General features: G+C 44.2%; 1 protein-coding gene across 6 annotated transcripts in view; it reads left to right on the forward strand.

The window, feature by feature from the left end:
* Window positions 1-7,647, forward strand: part of LOC125157593 (zinc finger protein 791-like) — a 42,949-nt gene extending 35,302 nt beyond the window's left edge. For 2 of the 6 annotated variants that reach the window (XM_047844489.1, XM_047844480.1), the window contains exons 2-4: window positions 3,149-3,328; window positions 3,514-3,574; window positions 4,209-7,647. In XM_047844489.1, coding sequence (XP_047700445.1) covers window positions 3,295-3,328; window positions 3,514-3,574; window positions 4,209-5,862 — 1,749 coding nt within the window. In that variant the 5' untranslated portion in view covers window positions 3,149-3,294 and the 3' untranslated portion in view covers window positions 5,863-7,647. The remainder of the gene's footprint in view (window positions 1-3,148; window positions 3,329-3,513; window positions 3,575-4,208) is intronic. The other 4 variants (XM_047844470.1, XM_047844497.1, XM_047844515.1 and 1 more) reach the window with 3 other exon arrangements.
* Window positions 7,648-19,436: the final 11,789 nt, after the last annotated feature.

A 19,436-nucleotide genomic window follows, 5' to 3' on the forward strand; every position in this document is an offset into this window, starting at 1 on the left:
AGACACTTTTCCTTTCCCTTGGTCTGTTTTTCTCTCTGCTAATGCTATGTTGTCTGGAACACTGTGATTTGAAAATCTTTGATGTATATTCGGCAAGCCGCCACTTTGTTCTTTGGAAGACCTTGACCATTTTTGGACATTTGTTTTTCCTTTTAGGTTTGGAGGTCTAATAAAAAGTCTGTTTTGGGGATTGTTGGAATTTAATAAAGACACATTTGGGGAGAGGAAACATCTTAAGAAGTGAAGTTATTTCTAAGAACATGTACCATATTTTCACTTTTTTTCATTCTTCTTTGTTCAAGAAAAATGTACATCTTTTTCCATTAGGATTATTAAATATCATTCATTAGTCTTGTTTAGTGTTCAGTTAAATTTGTCCTGGAGGGGGATGCTCCACTGGCTCAGTCAGTAGAGCCTGTGATGCTTTTTTTTTTTTAAATTTATTTTTAATGTTTATTTATTTTTGAGAGAGAGAAAGAGAAAGTGAGCAGGGGAGGGACAGACAGGGAGACACAGAATCCAAAGCAGGCTCCAGGCTCTGAGCTGTCAGCACAGAGCCCCATGCAGGGCTCGAACCCACAAGCTGTGAGATCATGACCTGAGCCAAAGTCGGACACCCAACCGACTGAGCCACCCAGGCGCCCCTGGTGCCTGTGACTCTTGATCTCTGGGTCATGAGTTGGAGCCCCCTGTTGGGTGTAGAGATGGCTTAAAAATACACACACACACACACACACACACACACCTTAAAAAAATATAAATAAATTGGTTTTGGAGGAAACCACATGCAGGCTTCAAGGAGATGTTATCTCCTACTGTAATCCATAGGATGGGCTCACTTCCCCAAGCAACAAGTTGTAACAACACATGTAAAATACTGTCTTCCAGGGAAGCTCATTCGGGACTCCGTGCCTAGATCACATAGGCCCCCTCTACTGCGCATAACCAAAGTTCGGACTCTCAGGACGAACACAAGAGTTTGGGATACGTCATAATCTTTGCCTAAACAGTTTGGGCACACTGAGTCACTCTCATCAGGTTGGGGAGGTCCCTCCTGTATCTTGGCTCCCAGATACCAATGAAGGAAGGACCGACACCGCGAGCAGGCATTTGTAAGGATCCGCCGTCTCAGGCCTGCTAATAACGTTCACTCTCTTCCACATGCGAGGTGCTAGGACACTTTTATGAGCCAGCGCTGCAGAGTAATTGGAGCCAATCCAAGTAATTGAGCCAATCCAAGTAATTCCTTTTACTCCGTGGATCTCGCAAGAAGTGTGGATTTCCTGTTCTCTTTTCTTAACCAGATGGGTGAAATCTACCATCCAAATTACCGTATGGGAGCCATTTCTCTATCACCTGCACGTAGACCTCAGTGAGTTAATGATCTTGTTCAGAGACCAGCATTTAGGGGAATTGTGTACCTGAGGGATATCTGTGCCCAGAGGTCAGGCTGGCATGCCCCTGGGCCCCACACGAGGGGTCAGAAGTGCAGGAAATGGAAGGGCAGCCTCTAGGGCAACTGGTTGAGTGTCACTGCCTCCTGAGATCAGAGAAGGGAACCTCTGTGTTCTTTTGGGAGAAAACACGGACGGGGCTCCTGGGTTGCTCAGTTGGGTAAGCGTCTGACTCTCGGTTTCGGCTCAAGTCGTGATCTCCTGGTTCGTGAGTTTGAGCCCCGCGTCAGACTCTGCACTGACCGCGTGGAGCCTACTTGAAATTCTGTCTCTCCCTGTCTCTCTCTGCCTCTTCCCTGCTCATGCTCTCTCTCAATGTAAATAAATTTATTAAAAAAAAAACACTGCTGAACCTTTTGTGTGTTTCCTAATGATGAGTGTGCATGACCGTCAAACCACTGTGGCTTTCAAGTGAACTTTCTCGCAGATTGCAATGTTTATCCAGTTCCTCAAGCTCAGCGGGGCCTGAGGCACGCTGTTACGGTTCTGCCGAGCATCCTGTCATCTCAGCGTGTGTGCATACGCGTGCTTAAAAGTTGGCGAGAAGCGGCTCCGAGGCCCTTGCGTAGAGAGGTTTTGTGGGGTTCGGAGCTGCGATGCCTTCTTTTTCATACATAAGCTGTAATATCTGAATGACATCCTCGCCCCATGAAATGGGACGGATAGGAGGGAATGAGTGAATCTCTGACAGATATTTTTATAGACAGATGAAAGCGAACACTTCTCTGCCAGAGTATTTTCATTCGGCCAGCTGCGTCAGACTATTCCTGATGGCCTGGAGTACTTGGGGACAATATGGCTAGCTGGTCCTAGTTACCAATTGGATTCCCACGGGCCTTCTGGCCTTTCATGGTTGGCAGTGGAAATAGAAGCAGAAGCTCTCAGGGCGCCTGAGTGGCTCAGTCGGTTAAGCATCCGACGTCGGCTCAGGTCATGATCTCACGGTTTGGTGGTTCGAGCCCCGCGTCAGGCTCTGGGCTGACAGCTCGGAGCCTGGAGCCTGCTTCCGATTCTGTGTCTCCCTCTGTCTCTCTGCCTCTCCCCTGCACGTCCTCTCTCTCGCTCGCTCGCTCGCTCTCTCTCAAAAACATTAAAAAAATTTTTTTTAAAGAAGCAAAAGCTCTCAATGTTTCACTGTGTTTTTATTCATTAAAACTTGACGTGGCTGTGCCCCTCTGCTTCATGGAGTGCTGTGTGACATGACGGGTAATAAAGAAGGAGGCGAGCTTTTTCTCTCAAGGAATTGGTGGCCTTACAATGGAAATGTTTCTTTCATTTGCATAGTATTTCCTTTCCCAACGTGCTTGGGACTCTACCACTAGAAAGCAATGAGACTGGAAGTGAACGTAGTAAACATAGTAAAAGTAGGAATAATTCTTTTTTAAAAAAGTTTTTATCTATTTATTTTGAGAGAGGAGCATGAGCCCACGAGCAAGGGAGCAAGCAGGCTGTGCGCTGACGCGGTGCTCGATCTCAGGAACCGCGAGATCCTGACCTGAGCCGAAATCAAGAGTCGACGCTTCACCGACTGAGCCACCCAGGTGCCCCCAAAGTAGAGAGAATTTCCATGTATTCATGACACTACCAAATTTTTGAGGAGATGATATTGTAGAGAGAGTGGGAATTCTGATGACCGAGTCATAGAGTATTTTGAGATCACAGAATCATGTGAACTTCTTATGAATTGACTATAGATTCCTAGTGCTGTCTCATCCACCCTCCTCCACACGTATGTGGGATGTTTTAGGACGCAGTGGCCTTTGAGGATGTGGCTGTAAACTTCACCCTGGAGGAATGGGCTCTGTTGGATCCTTCCCAGAAGAAACTCTACAGAGATGTGATGCGGGAAACCTTGAGGAACCTGGCCTCAGTAGGTAAGGATGACGGCTCACTTTCCCCCCGTCAGTTAGAGGATGCGTGTTCCTTGCCCATCAGTGCTCTCTGGTTTGGAACGGGGCAAAGGAGTACTTTGGCAAATCAGGCATGGGCAGAGCTCATCGTGGACTTGTAATAATTCTTCTATAATTTATTGGTTTTTTTTTCTGGGTTTGCATTGTAGGGAAAAAGTGGAAAGACCATAACATTGATGATCAGTACAAAAACCAGGGAAGAAATCTAAGGTAACTTGCACTCACGGTGGAAAGGAGCATCCAAAGGAATCTTTGTATGTTGCAAGAATTGAAAAGCAAGCAGACATGGGGCGCCTGGGTGGCTCAGTTGGTTAAGCATCCGACTTCAGCTCAGGTCATGATCTCGTGGTTCGTGGGTTTGAGCCCCGCGTCAGGCTCTGTGCTATTAGCCTGGAGTCTGGAGCCTGCTCTTGATTGTGGGTCTGCCTCTCTTTCTGTGCCTCCCCTGCTCGCACTCTCTCTCTGTCTCTCTCAAAAACAAACATTAAAAAAAAAACATTAAAAAAAACCCATTAAAAAAAAACCCATTAAAAAAAAAGACACAAGACAGCCCAGCTTCAGATGTAGGTTTTCCTAGAAAATTTTCACCGAAGTGTTTTCTTAAATGTGACAGCTGTTCAGTGTTTGCAAAAGAGTTCGTTTGTAGATAGTATTCAGAAACTCCACATATGACTCTCACTACTTTCACGTAAGAGTTTTGGACGAGCAGAATATTTCAAACAGTTCAGACAAGACAGAAAAACCTACCCTTTTCCTATGAATTGTAACAATGGAATCCTAGTATTTACTAATAGGTAGGCAGTCACAAATCAATAATACACCGCTGGATTTTTTTTTTTTTCAGGAGTCCTATGGTAGAGAGGCTCCATCAGAGTAAAGAAGGTGGTCAGTGTGGAGGAAACTTCAGCCTTGTTCCGCATCTTAACCTGAACAAGAAGACTTCTACCGAGGTAAAACCGTGGGAGTGCAGCGCGTGTGGAAAAGTCTTTATGCGCCATTCATCCCTTAATAGGCATAAGAGATCTCACACTTCGCCAAAGCCATACAAGTATCAGGAGTATGGAAAAAAGCCTTATAAATGTAAAGAGTGTGGAAAAGCTTTCAGTTATCTCCAGCCTTTTCAAAAACATGAAAGAAACCACAGCGTAGAGAAATCTTACAAATGTAAGGAATGTGGGAAATCCTTTCGATATCGCCAGTCCGTTCGAAAACACGAAAGGACTCACACCGGAGAGAAGCCCTATCAGTGTAAACAGTGTGGAAAGGCCTTTAGATATCATCAGACCTTTCAGACACATGAAAGGACGCACACGGGGGAGCAGCCCTATCAGTGCAAGCAGTGCGGGAAAGCCCTCAGCTGTCCCAGCTCCTTTCGAAGTCATGAAAGGACTCACACGGGAGAGAAACCTTACGAATGTAAGAAGTGTAGTAAAGCCTTCAGTTGTCCCAGCTCTCTTCGAAAACATGAGAGAACTCACACCGGAGAGAAACCCTATGACTGTAAGGAATGCGGGAAAGCCTTCATTTCTCTCGGGAGCTTTCAAAGGCACATGATCACACACACTGGAGTCGGACCTTATAAATGTAAGGAGTGCGGGAAGGCATTCAGCTGTCCCAGTTCGTATCGAATACATGAAAGATCTCACACCGGAGAGAAACCCTACGAATGTAAGCAGTGTGGTAGAGCCTTTAGTTGTTCCAGTTCCTTCCGAACACACGAAAGAACTCACACTGGCGAGAAACCCTATCAGTGTAAAGAATGCGGAAAAGCCTTCCATTGGCTCACCACGTTTCAAGTGCATGTGAGAACTCACACTGGAGAGAAGCCCTATATATGTAAGCTGTGCGGGAAAGCCCTCAGTTGTCCCACGTCCTTCCGAAGACACGAAAGGACTCACACCGCGGAGAAGCCCTATGAATGTAAACAGTGTGGGAAGACCTTCAGCTCTCCTCTCGGTTTGCAAATACACGGGAGAACTCACACTGGCGAGAAACCCTATAAATGTGAGGAATGTGGGAAGGCCTTCGTCTCCCTCACCAGTTTTCGCAGACATATGATGACACACACTGGAGACGGACCTTATAAATGTAAGGAATGTGGGAAAGCCTTCAATTGTCCCAGCTCCTTCCGGATACACGAAAGAACTCACACGGGAGAGAAACCCTATGAATGTAAAATATGCAGTAAAGCCTTCAGTTGTTCGAGTTATGTTCAGGTCCATGAAAGAACTCACACGGGAGAGAAACCCTATGAATGTAAGGAATGCGGGAAAGCCTTCATTTATCGTACAACCTTCCGAGGACACATGAGAGTGCACACTGGAGAGAAACCTTATAAATGTAAAGAATGTGGGAAAGCCTTCAGTCGACCCAGTTCGTTTAGAAGCCATGAAAGAATTCACACTGGAGAGAAACTTCTTGAGTGTAAACACTGTGGGAAAGCCTTCAATTGGCCCACATCCTTACACAAACATGTGATGAGAATGCACACAAGATAGGTACATTGTTAACTGAAAAGTACAGGAGAGCGTTCAGTCTTAACAAACACAGAGTCATGTAAAAACACCACTGGAGAAAAATGACATAAATGTAAGAAATATGGGAAAGTCTGATGCACATTCAAAGACGGTACTCCGGAGAGTTCACAACATGAAAGAAATGCTTCAGAAGTTGGAGATAATGAATTTTGTTCTGAAACTCAGTCTCTGGACTATAGCTTCTGGTTGTTGCTTTTCAGCTGAACGTTGAGTTGAGACAATTCTGTGAGCATTGTTTAAGCAATAGTACGGAAGCTTAGTAAGTAGTCTTTTTCCTTAAATCAGTTTGTAAAAGTTTTGTCTTTCCATTTTCAAGTCTGTTGGATCTATGGGTGAGTTACGGTGTATTTGTAATATGTAAGTATTAATTTTTATATAATTTTTTAACTGTTCTGAATGCGAAGGGGCCATGGTATAATGACATTTTGGTATTTGTTGGGATTTTCTTATTGACCTCCCGTCACAGGTACTGGATATTCCTTGTCTATTATAAATATTCCTCCTTTCATATGTGAAATGGTTTCTGTTTTTTTTTTTTTTTATCCAAAGAATCTTTTCTTTCCTGGTTAATAAATTGTAGGCATCAATTTGTAAGTATGCAGAGTTTTTCATAGGGTATAATCTCATTGGAATTGCTGTTTACATCTTTTCCCTTGACTCTGTCATTTCTTCCGACTGTGATTTGGAGATTATACTTTTAAGAGACCAAAAAAAAAAAAATGTAGCATTGGAGATAGCACTCCTGGAATGCGTTAGGTCAACATGGGTAATGTTGGGACCTAATTTTCTAGAATCTGCTCTCTTTATAGTTTCCTGTTAGAATTCACCGGTAGCCTCACTTGCGTGAGAGTCGGAAGGCAGAAAGGAAGAAGGCCTTAGTTTTTGGAATCACGGTACAGACAGTGATCGATACCATAGGAATTTTGCCTACACCTTCCAGCCCGTTTTGCTGGTTCTTTGCCCTGCCCGTCAAGAGTATCTTCAGTACCACCGCCAGCAACTTGACTTCCATTTTCTCAGAGCTGTAGCTTTCCACAGATGCCGCCACGAGGTCTACGACCTGGCAAAGGTTGATGCCGCTTGGATTTTCCCGCAAGCCATCATGTGTCCACCAGACCATCATGGTTGAGAATGTTCTTTAGAGCGCTGACTTCCCTCTTCTCTGGACTGTATTTGTATAGGGTCTAATTTGTGTAGTAAACCCCTCGTTCTGTTAACACTCCTAATTACTGTGTGTTCCCGATTTCACCAGTACAGCTACAACATGCAGCCAAGAGGAACCCCATGGTAACCTATTCCTCTACCGCATTGTACAGTGACTTCTGTGAAAATAAGCCTTTTCATGTGAAAATAAGCACCTTCTCCTTATCAGGCAGATTGTGGGTGTTTCTGATTACTCACATCTGAACATAAGTCTTCGGTATATTTTCAATTATGTTTTTATGTGATTTAAAACATTTCCTAAAGCTCAAACCACTGTTTCTGTCCATGGTCCTTAAAATTTTTTATTAACTGTTGGATATTAACAAATGCTATCTTCTCCATTTCCTGATAGGATATATTAAAACGTCCCATTGCGATTGTGGCTTTTCAAGTCAACCTGTAATTTTGTCAGCATTATGCATTCCAAGGGTCATCGTGTGCAGACGAGTTCAGATATTTTTTCCTCCAATTTTGTTTTTTATTCTGTAGTCATAATTTTGGTAATTAAATTTCTCGTCCTCCGTTATTGATTCCAAAAATGTGCATCATGGTTTTGTCAGTGCCTTCTTGCCAAAGACTGCCAGGGTGACATCTGTGGTCAAAGAGAGAGAGGTGGAATGAATTGTAGTGATAAAGACGACCACAAACCACAAATAACAACAGGATTATGTTGGGGCGCCTGGCTGGTTCAGTCAGCGGAGCACGCGACTCTTGGTCTCGGGGTTGTGAGCTCGAGCCTCACGTTAGGTGTAGAGATTACTTTAAAAAAATAAAATCTTCTAAAAAAAACGGTGGAGTCAATCAATGCGAAGGTGCTCAAATGGTCTAGGATTTGGACTTGTGAAACTCTTACAGAAACTAATACAATTAAAAGCAGATATTTTTACAGGGGAATTGAGAACAAACCACACCCACAGACCGAGGGAAGACCCTTGCCCAGGAAAGGCCTTCATGCTGGGCTGAAGAGGCAGTCTTTTCTTTGCGTGGAGCCAGTCTGCACAGAGGTGATGTGGGTGTTTTATCAAATGCCCAAGTTTCCACAAAAGATGATGAGGCATACAAAGAAACTTGGAAGCCTGGCCCACTGAAATCAAACCCTCAATCTCCAGAAACCAAGCCTAACAAAACACAGGCCTCAGACTTCAGTAGACAAAGAATTTAAAATAATACGCCTAAAGAGCTTAGAAGGAAAATAAAGTCCAAAGAACAATGGATGAAGAAATTGAGAATATCAAAGAGAAATCATTTTTTTTTAATTTTTTTTTCAACGTTTATTTATTTTTGGGACAGAGAGAGACAGAGCATGAACGGGGGAGGGGCAGAGAGAGAGGGAGACACAGAATCGGAAACAGGCTCCAGGCTCTGAGCCATCAGCCCAGAGCCTGACGCGGGGCTCGAACTCACGGACCGCAAGATCGTGACCTGGCTGAAGTCGGACGCTTAACCGACTGCGCCACCCAGGCGCCCCAGAGAAATCATTTTTAAAAATCTGGAGCCCAGGGCACCTGGGGGACTCCGTCGGTTGAGCATCCAACTTCACCTCAGGTAGAGTCCCGCATCGGGCTCACTGCTGTCAGCACGCAGCTTGCTTCGGATGCTTTGTCCCCCTCTCTTTGTCCCCTGCTCACGCTCTCTCAAAAATAAGCCTTGGGGCGCTTGGGTGGCTCAGTCATTTAAGCATCCGACTTCAGCTCAGGTCACGATCTCACAGTTTGTGAGTTCGAGCCCCACCTCGGGCTCGCTGCTGTCAGCACAGCTCCCAGAGCCTGCTTCGGATCCTCTGACCCCCTGCCCTCCCCTTCGCCCCCCGCCTCTGCCACTCCCCTGCTTGTACTCTGTCTCTTAAAAGTAAACATTAAAAAATAAATAAACCTTTAAGAAAAAATAAAATTCTGGAGCTGAAATCTACAAGAACTGAGTTGAAAGAATTCGCCAGAGGGGTCAAAAGCAAACTTGAACAAGCAGCAGAAACAATCTGCAGAGTTGAAAACAGGTCGTTTGAAATTTGAGTCTGGGGAGCAAAGAAAAAAAGAATAAAGGAAACTAAACTAAGCCAAGGAACTTAAGGGATACCATAAAGCCAACCAATATGCACGATATGGGAGTCCCAGAAAAGAGTGAAGGAAGAGAAAGGGTCAGAGAATTTGTTTGCAGCAGTAATAGTGGAATATCCTCCTTTCTCTGTCTGGTGGTCCCATTATGCCTATTTGTGCACTCAGTATTCCGCATTTTCCAGCGGCTCTATTCAGTTTTCTTCATCCTCCTCTGCTCTTCAGATTGCATGATCTTTATTCATCTGTAACTTCTCAGTGTTGACATTCTTTAATGTGATGTCATCATCATACTCTCCCTTACTCCTTTAAATATGGTTTCCCTTAGATCTTTGAGCATATTTATAATGGGTGCCCCGAAGTCTTTGTTAAACCCATCGTCCGTCTAGACCCTCTCACAGGCAGTTTCTGCTGTCTGCCTTTTTTTCTGTCGGTAAGTCCATCCTTTCCGGTTTTTTTGCACGTATTCTACGTTTTCCGTTGAAAATTGGACATTTTAGATGATAGACTTTTCGGGGCTGCTTGTGGTTTGCTTGTTTATGTGGTCAGTGATTAGCTGACATTTTGGTGACATCTGGTTTTTTTCCACATATGAGCCTCTGACGTTCCTCTTGTCACAAGAGCTTGCGTCCAGTCACAATGGGATGGCTGGTTTGGGCAGGGATCTCACTGAGTCTTCCCCTGATCACACGTTACGGCAGGCCGGTTGCTTTATTGTTTTTGACACTGAGACATGAATTGCTCCAGAGTCTGATCCAATTTCACTCCTGCCCCCTTGTAGAGGTAGTTTTCGAGGCCAGGGTTTGAGGTTTGCTCTAATCCTAAGAGGGCTTTCCTATCTCGCTCTTCCCCTGGTTCTCTGGTAAACGAGCTGGCCTACTTGTTTCATATATATGTATAGATTTTTAACGTTTTTTTAAAATTTTTAATGTTTATTTTAGAGAGAGGGAGACACAGAATCCGAAGCAGGCTCCAGGCTCTGAGCTGTCAGCACAGAGCCCCACATGGGGCTCGAACTCACGAACCGTGAGATCGTGACCTGAGCCAAAGTCAGACATTTAACTAGCTGAGCCACCAAGACGCCCCTAATGTTTATTTTTGAAAGAGAGAGAGACAGAGTGGAGGGAGAGACAGGGCAGAGGGAGAGGGAGACACAGAATCTGAAGCAGGCTCCAGGAGCCAAGCCATGCTCACTCTGAGGTTTTATTGAATAAATGTTTCTTTGTTACACACCCTCATGACACTTTCCCAGAGCCTTAAAAGGATTGGGTTTTTATCTTTTTATTTATTTTTTATTTTTATTTTTATTTTTGGGACAGAGAGAGACAGAGCATGAACGGGGGAGGGGCAGAGAGAGAGGGAGACACAGAATCGGAAACAGGCTCCAGGCTCTGAGCCATCAGCCCAGAGCCCAACGCGGGGCTCGAACTCACGGACCGCGAGATCGTGACCTGGCTGAAATCGGACGCTTAACCGACTGCACCACCCAGGCGCCCCAAGGATTGGGTTTTTAAAGCGGCTCATCATTTATATTTGTTTTGCTGGGGAGAGGATCCCACAGAGCTAGTCATTGCAGAATATGCTGTCATTGCAGAATAGTATTTTTTTCTTTGGATGCTGTGGTAAATGGAACATTCTCAATTTCAGTTCTGGATTTTTCATTACTAGTAGTTAGCAGTACATTTAAAAAAAATGTTTATTTTTGAGAGAGAAAGAGAAAGCACAAGCAAGGGAGGGGCAGAGAGAAAGAGGGAGACACAGAATCCAAAGCAGGCTCTGAGCTGTCAGCGCAGAGCCCGACGCGGGGCTTCCATTAACAAACTGCGAGATCATGACCTGAGCCGGAGTCAGACGCCCAACCGACTGAGCCACCCAGGTGCCCTGTTTCGATGGTTATTTTTACAGACAAGACTGTGTCATCTGCAAATAAAAAGTTTTGCTTCTTTCTAACCTTTGTTCCTTTAAGTTCCCTCCTTGCCTTGCATTAGCTTGGTGTTCCGGGACAGTTTTGAATAGAAGTCGTGGGAGAGAGCACTTGTTTTGTTTCCAGTCGGAGGAGGAATGAATTCAGTCTTACACCCCTAAGTACGATGCTACCTTTAGGTTTTTCATGTTTCATCAGATTGACGTTTCCTTCTAATGTTCTGTTTTGTTTTGTTTTTTGAGAGAGAAAGAGAGCGAGCAGGGGAGGGGCAGAGAGAGAGGGAGACACAAAATCCCAAGCAGGCTCCAGGCTCTGAGCTGTCAGCACAGCTGACACACGGGGCCCCCCACACGGGGCTCGAACTCACAAACCACGAGATCCTGACCGGACCCAAAGTCAGACACCTAACCAACTGAGCCACACAGGTGCCCCTGAAATTTCCTTCTAGATATCATTTGAGGAGAAGTTGTAGAGTGAATGGATGTTGGGTTTTTCTCATTTTCTTTTCCTCTGGGGATTATTCTATACTTTCTCCTTAGTCTTTTAATATCTTACGTTGGTTTTCAGATGTTAAATCCACGCTTGCCTTCTTGGAAAAGCTTCACTTAGCTATACTGTATAAACCTTTATATGTATTGCCATATTTCATTTCTCAGTATGTTACGAGATTTTATGTTTGCGGAGGTCATTAATTGTTTACCACCACCACCCCCTTTTTTTCAGTCTACCCAAACCTGCTTGTGTATCAGTGTTTTCCCCCTCCAGCCTTTATTGTGGTATAATTGACAAGTAAAATTATAAGATATTTAAAATATACATCGTGGTGATGGGTGGCTCAGCTAGTCGAGCATCCAGCTTGATTTCAGATCATGATCTCAGGGGTCATAGAATCGAGACCGTGTTGGGCTCCATGTTGAAATGTGCAGCCGGCTTAAGAGTCTCTCTCTCTCTCTCTCTCTCTCTCTCTCTCTCTCTCTCTCTGCCTGTTCCTGTCCCCGACTTGTGCTCATGTGCTCTCTAAATTAATTAATTATTCATGGTGATTTGACACAAGTATACAGTGTGAAAGAGTTCCTGCCAGTTTTTTTCTTGTGATATCTTTGTCTAGATTTGATAAAATTATTTCTAATGTAGTTCCTCCTGTTTCATTAGTTTGGTACTGGCATTATTTCTTCTTAAAAATTTTTTTTTTCAACGTTTTTTATTTTATTTTTGGGACAGAGAGAGACAGAGCATGAACGGGGGAGGGGCAGAGAGAGAGGGAGACACAGAATCGGAAACAGGCTCCAGGCTCTGAGCCATCAGCCCAGAGCCCGACGCGGGGCTCGAACTCACGGACCGCGAGATTGTGACCTGGCTGAAGTCGGACGCTTAACCGACTGCGCCACCCAGGCGCCCCTGGTATTATTTCTTCTTTAAAGTATGTTAGAACTGGACGCCTGGGTGGCTCAGTGGGTTAAACCTCCCGGCTCAGGTCGTGATCTCACAGTTTGTGACTTCAAGCCCCGAGTAGGGCTCTGTGCTGACAGCTCTGAGCCTGGCGCCTGTTTCCGATTGTCTCCCTCCGCCCCTCCCCCGCTTGTGCGTGTGATCTCTCTCTCTCAAAAATACACATTTAAAAATGTAAGAAAAAAAAGTATGTTAGAATTCCAGCTGTAAAGCTATCTGGACCACAGCTCTTCTTTGCGTGAAGATGTTTTAACTACTAGTTGAACTTCTTAACTTAATAGAGTCCTGTTCAGATTTTCAGTGTTTCTTCTTGAGTTGATTTAGTAAAAGGCAAAAGATTTATACGATTTGAAGAGAAACCAGAGTATAGAGTTGATTTAGTAGGTGTGAATGTTGCTAGGAATTGTCCATTTCAAATAAATTATCCAATCTGTTGTCATAAAGAGGTTTATAAGATTCCTTTATAGCTTAAAATTTTTTTTTAACGTTTATTCATTTTTTGATAGAGCGTGAGTGGGGGAGGGCAGAGAGAGAGGGAGACGCAGAATCTGAAACAGGCTCCGGGCTCTGAACTGACAGTACAGAGCCCAACACGGGGCTCGAACTCACAGACCGTGAGATCATGACCTGAGCTGAAGTCAGACGCTTAACCAACTGAGCCACCCAGGTGCCCGGATTCCTTTATAGCTTAAAAAAAAAAAAAAAATCTCAGGTATGTTTGTAGATTTGGGTGGGTGAGGGGCGGAGTTTGGAGCTTTTTTTTTTTTTTTTTTTTTGAGCATGTGTATTTGTTTCCTTGGTTTTCTATTTTTGTAATTTGTGTCTTTATTTCTTGGTTAGTGCTGCTTTGATTTTTACAATTTTCTTTATCCTGTCAGAGAATAAATTTTGGTTTTGTGGATTTTTTTTACTGGTTTTCTCTACTTCATTGATTTCTGTTATTTTCAGTATTACTTTTTTTTTTTTTTTAATTTTTTTTTTTCAACGTTTATTTATTTTTGGGACAGAGAGAGACAGAGCATGAATGGGGGAGGGGCAGAGAGAGAGGGAGACACAGAATCGGAAACAGGCTCCAGGCTCTGAGCCATCAGCCCAGAGCCTGACGCGGGGCTCGAACTCACGGGCCGCGAGATCGTGACCTGGCTGAAGTCGGACGCTTAACCGACTGCGCCACCCAGGCGCCCTTCAGTATTACTTTTGATACTCTTTTCCTTAAGGTTTAGTGAAGTTGAAATTTAGATTGTTGATTTTAAATTTTTTTTTTTTTTTTTTTTTTCAACGTTTATTTATTTTTGGGACAGAGAGAGACAGAGCATGAACGGGGGAGGGGCAGAGAGAGAGGGAGACACAGAATCGGAAACAGGCTCCAGGCTCTGAGCCATCAGCCCAGAGCCCGACGCGGGGCTCGAACTCACGGACCGCGAGATCATGACCTGGCTGAAGTCGGACGCTTAACCGACTGCGCCACCCAGGCGCCCCTAGATTGTTGATTTTAGGTCTTCCTTCCTTTCTAATGTATTTAAAAGTATGAATTTGACCCTAAAGTTTTTGTGTGCGTTCCATAAATTTTGATATTCTATTTTCATAATCATTTACTTCAAGATGCTTTTTTCAGTATTTTTATTACATCATTGATTAATTCCTTTTTTGTGGTTTGAACTATTTGATTTCTTCTAGGATCCAAAGCAATTTTTTTTAAAGAATTTTTTTTATGTTTATTTATTTTTGAGAGAGAGAGAGAGCGAGCACAAGCAGGGGAGGGGCAGAGAGAGAGGGAGACAGAGAATCTGAAGCAGGCTCCAGTCTCTGAGCTGTCAGCACCGAGCCCGATGCGGGGCTTGAACCCATGAACCGTGGGATCATGACCTGAGCTGAAGTCGCACACAACCGACTGAGCCACCCAGGCCACCCCCAAAGCAATTTTTTAAGGTTAAATTCTTTCATTTCCATATAGTTAACATCTTTTCCCATGAAAATGACATTATTTTAGTAGGAACTTACGTGTTGCTTTCATCAATGCCATGCAGCCAAAGATTAGCAGGAACACAGTTACAGTAGAACATAGTTGAGTTACTGATACGTTGTAATGGTGGAGACCATACACCACGAGGAACGGTGATGCGTCTCAGTAGAGGCTGGTAGGATGGATGGACTTACTATCTCTGATTTGGGCTTACATTAGTTGGTTGGCGGGGGGAGTGCATTCCAAGAATTGGAACTTTGATTAATGACATCAGAAAGTCAGTGTAATTCTGTGATTGGGTATCTTAATCGTTAGATCTAGAAAGAACAAATGGAATGGGGTTAAAAGAAGCAATAGTCAGGGCGCCTGGGTGGCTCAGTCGGCTGGGTGTCCGACTTTGGCTCAGGTCATGATCCCACGGCTTGTGGGTTCGAGCCCCGCGTCGGGCTCTGTGCTGACAGCTCGGAGCCTGGAGCCTGCTTCGGATTCTGCGCCTCCCTCTCTCTCTGCCCCTCCCCTCCTCGCACTCTGTCTCTTCTCTCTCTCTCTCTCTCTCAAACATAAAATAAACGTTAAAATTAAAAAAAAAACACAATAGTCAATCGTCTGTGTCAGAATAGTGATACATGTGGTCATTGTTGTGGCTTGGGCAGTTTTCTTGTGTAATTCAGTTACAGACATGACAGCGGCCTCGTGTTGGTCTTGTTCCATCAGAGAGAGTGAACCTGTGGGGTTTGGGTTGTAAGATAGTTTATGCTCAACAGCAGAACAGGTATAGCCTTGTCACAACAGGCCAGCAACTAGCAACACCAAGGCCTCTCAGGCACCATCTCCATCGTTTTGTGGAAATGAGCACCCACAGATTAATACCATAAAACTTGAGCAAATTCTGTAAAGTAGTTCTGTTTCCTGTCTTTCAAAAAAGCAAGGGGTTGCGGTACATTTTAGCAAGCTTCCAGTGGTCACAAAAGCTAGTAAAAGATAAAAGACTGACTTCAGACCCTTGCCAGTTGGCTCAGAGATTGTGGTCTCAATGCAGTTCTAATTTTGAAGCATCTCTCCTGTGCCGGGTGTTGTAAATCAGGTAAACTTTCTGCCAAAGGGCCAGGTCCCAGACCCGTTCATCTGGGCAGTCTCTGATCCCTGTCGAAGCTCCTCGGTTCTGCCATTGTTCCACTCAAGCAGCCCATGACTATTATGTAAACACACAGTTAAACTTGATTTACAAGACATGTAATTGCTCGGTGCATTGTCTGTCTCTGTGAGTCAGACCCGGGACAAAGAGAGCAGCAAACTATTCGAGCAGTGTCAGCAACATGGTGGCCGGGAAGCTCCAAGTTCTTGCTCCCCCACAGAAACATTGGCAGGGAGGAAGCAGGAAGTGAACCAGAGTTCCAGCAGAGCTCTGGAAAATCGAGGTTTACAGCAACCAAATGAACACCTAATCAAGAAAAAGCCACGCTCAAATGGGGGGAAAGTGTTGTGCCTTTTCACTTACCCCTTCCTGACTCTCTCCCCAGCACATCGGTGGCCTTGGTCTTGAAGCCGTGGCAGCTTGGTTCCCAGCTCCTCAGTTGAACCCAAGGGAGCAGAGAGGACCTTATTTGCAAATTATCGCGTGTCTGTTCTAACCTTTCTGGAGGATCTTGAAGGATTGACACAAGGTACTTGTCTCTTTGTTTGTTTCTTTCTTTCTCTCTCTCTTTCCTTCTTTCTTTCTTTTCTTTCTTTATGTTTATTCTTGAGAGAGAGAGAGAGTGCAAACAGGGGAGGGGCAGAGAGAGAGGGAGACACAGAATCTGAAGCAGGCTCCGGGCTCTGAGCTGTCAGCACAGAGCCCGACACGGGGCTCGAACTCACGAGCCGTGAGATGGTGACCTGAGCTAAAGTCAGACGCTTAACCGACTGAGCCACCCAGGCACCCCAGTACTTGTCTTTTTCACCCAACTAGAAACTCAGGTGGAACAAGTGAACTGATGGCTTATAAAAGCTACAAGGTGAATACAGACAGACCCGCAGATGCCTGGTGCAAGAGAATGTACCATCTGAGGTCCGAGGAGAAGATGGGGTCAAACTCTTTGGGAAATTAGGACATTGAAAAGCAGCTCTGTACAGGGGAGTTTGAAAGCCACGTTCATGCCCAGGTGAGGTACATACTCAGAAAAAAAGGCTAAGAAGACATTAAGCTTTTACCTCAGGTTTAGGACAAGTCTAGCCAAGTGTTGAAAGAGTGACAGAGCAGAGCCGGTCTGCAGACTTGGAGGGACTCCTGATATTCAAGGATCTCTGTCCGGGGCACCTGGCTGGCTCAGCCGGTTGAGCCTCTGACTCTTGATTTGAGCTTGGGTCATGATCTTGTGGTTCCTAAATTTGAGCCCCATGTCAGGCTCCAGGCTGTCAGTGCCTGGGATTCTCTCTCTCTCTCTCTCTCTGCCCCTCCCCTGCTCATGCTCTCTCTCTCTCTCTCTCTCTCAAATTAATAAATAAAACTTAAAAAAAAAAAAAAAAAGAATCTCTTTCACAACATAAGCTAGGGGCACCTAGCTGGCTCAGTCGGTAAAGCGTGCAACTCTTGATCTTGGGGTTGTGGGTTCAAGCCCCACGTTGTGGGGAGAGATTGCTTAATAAATAAAAATATATATATATATATGAGAGCATGCTAGACACAAGCTAAAGGAACAGAGACTTCAGTGATCACACAAGGAATAGGGTTTGCCAAAACAGTTTAGAAGAGTCTCAAAACTACTACATCTTTTTACAATTAAAAGAAAAAAACCCCGCGAACTCTAGAGAAGGGAAAGACTCTGATTTCCATAGTTCCCATATGAAGGTGCTCAAATACCCAACATTTAACAAAAATTCATAGGGCATACAAAAAAACAGAAAAACACGGCCCACTCAGAGAAATTGACAGAAACTGTCCCTAGAGGAACAAATGTCAGACTTAACTAGACAAGGAGATTTTTTTTTGAGAGAGAGGGAGCGTGAACAGGGGAGGGGCAAAGGGGGAGAGAGAGAATCTTAAGCAGGCTCCACACTCAGCACAGAGCCTGACGCAGAGCTCCGTCCCAAACTCAACCAACTGAGCCACCCAAGGGCCCCAAAGAGATTTAAAAAAAAAAATTTTTTAATGTTTATTTTTGAGAGAGAGAGAAAGAGCAGGGGCGGGGCAGAGAGAGAGAGAGAGGAAGACACAGAATCCGAAGCAGGCTCCAGGCTCTAAGCTGCCAGCACAGAGCCCGATGTGGGGCTCGAACCCACAAACGGTGAGATCATGACCCGAGGTCTGACCCAACCGACTGAGCCACCCAGGCATCCCGAGGATTTTTAAAAAATAAAGAACAGAAAAGCAATAGGCCATAGAGAAATAAAGAATAGAAATCAATGACACAAAAGGTGGTTCTTTGAGAAAATAAAAAAAATTAGCATTTAGCTCAGTTGGCTAAGAGAAAAAGAAGATGCAAATTACTACAATAAATAAAAAGTGACATCACCACCAATTTTACAGGTAAAAAGGATTATTAGAGAAAATTGTGGACAGTTGTACACAAATAAACTGGATAACCTAGATGAAATGGACAAGTTCCTAGAAGCACACAATATACCGAAACTGAATCATGAAAAAATAGAAAATCTAAATAGTCTTAATAACTAGTACTGACACTGAATCGTTAGTCAAAAACCTTCCAGCAAAGAAAAGGCCAGGACCAGATGGCTTCACTGGTGAATTCAAAGCCAGACAAAGACAAGAAAAGAAAACTACAGGCCAATAATATCCCTGATGAATGTTGGTGCAAAAATACTAAAGAAAAATTAGCCAACCAAATTCCGCACATTAAAAGTATTATACACCATGACCAATTGGGTCATGAGTGCACTAAACGTGAATGCAAGGATGGTTCAACATCAGAGAATCAGCGTAATATACCACATTAGCAGAATGAAGGGGAAAAAACATGAGCATCTCAATGCAGAAAAGACAGTTAACATGATTTAAAAAAAAAAAAAAGGGCACGATCTTACATGTGAGAAACCCTAAAGATTCCACATACAAAAAAATAATCCAGCAAATCTGCAGGATACAAAGCAAGCAAAACTCAGTTGTGTTTCTGTACACTAACAACGATTCAAAAAGGAAAGTTTAAGAAAACAATTTCATTTACAAGCATGAAAAAGAATAAAATACAGTCAAACATTGGTTTGAGCATAATTCGTTCTGGAAACACGCCTGTAATCCAAAGCACTTGTACATCAAAGCGAACTTCAAGAACTATTGGCTCACTTGTGGTCCTGTGACTTTCAGCATCATGTGTTACTTGTATTGCAAGACACCGGTCGTGTATCAAGTTAAAATATATGAGAAATGTTTGCTCGTCTTGCAGAACACCCGTCGAACAAGTTACTCGCCATCCAAGATTTTATCGTACTTAGGAATAATCTTAACCAAGGAGACAAGATTCATACACTAAAAACTACCAATGTTGCCGAAAGAAAGTGAAAAAGATCACAATAAATGCAAAGACATCCTGTGTTCATGGGTTGGGAGAGTTAAGGTGTTGACACCACCCAAGTTAATCTACAGACCGAGTGCAATCCCAGCAATGTTTTTTGCCAAAATGGGAAAAAAAAAAGATCCATTCTAAAATTCACATGGAGGGGCGCCTGGGTGGTTCAGTCGGTTGAGTGACTGTTGATTTTGGCTCTGGTCACCATCTCACATGGTGGGCATAGAGCCTGCTTGGGAGTCTCTCTCTCTCTCTCTCTCTCTCTCTCTCTCTCTCTCTCTGTCTGTCTCCCCCTCCCCTGCTCATGTGCATTGCTCTCTCGCTCTCTAATAATAATAGAAAAACATTCTGCAGGCATATCCAGCAACCAGAGAATTTGGGGGAAGATGCTGAGCTCAGCCATGGTCTCATGTAGGGCCTGGATGCACCCCAAGAACACC

This window comes from Prionailurus viverrinus, chromosome A2, assembly GCF_022837055.1.
Source record: "Prionailurus viverrinus isolate Anna chromosome A2, UM_Priviv_1.0, whole genome shotgun sequence".
NCBI lineage: Eukaryota > Metazoa > Chordata > Mammalia > Carnivora > Felidae > Prionailurus > Prionailurus viverrinus.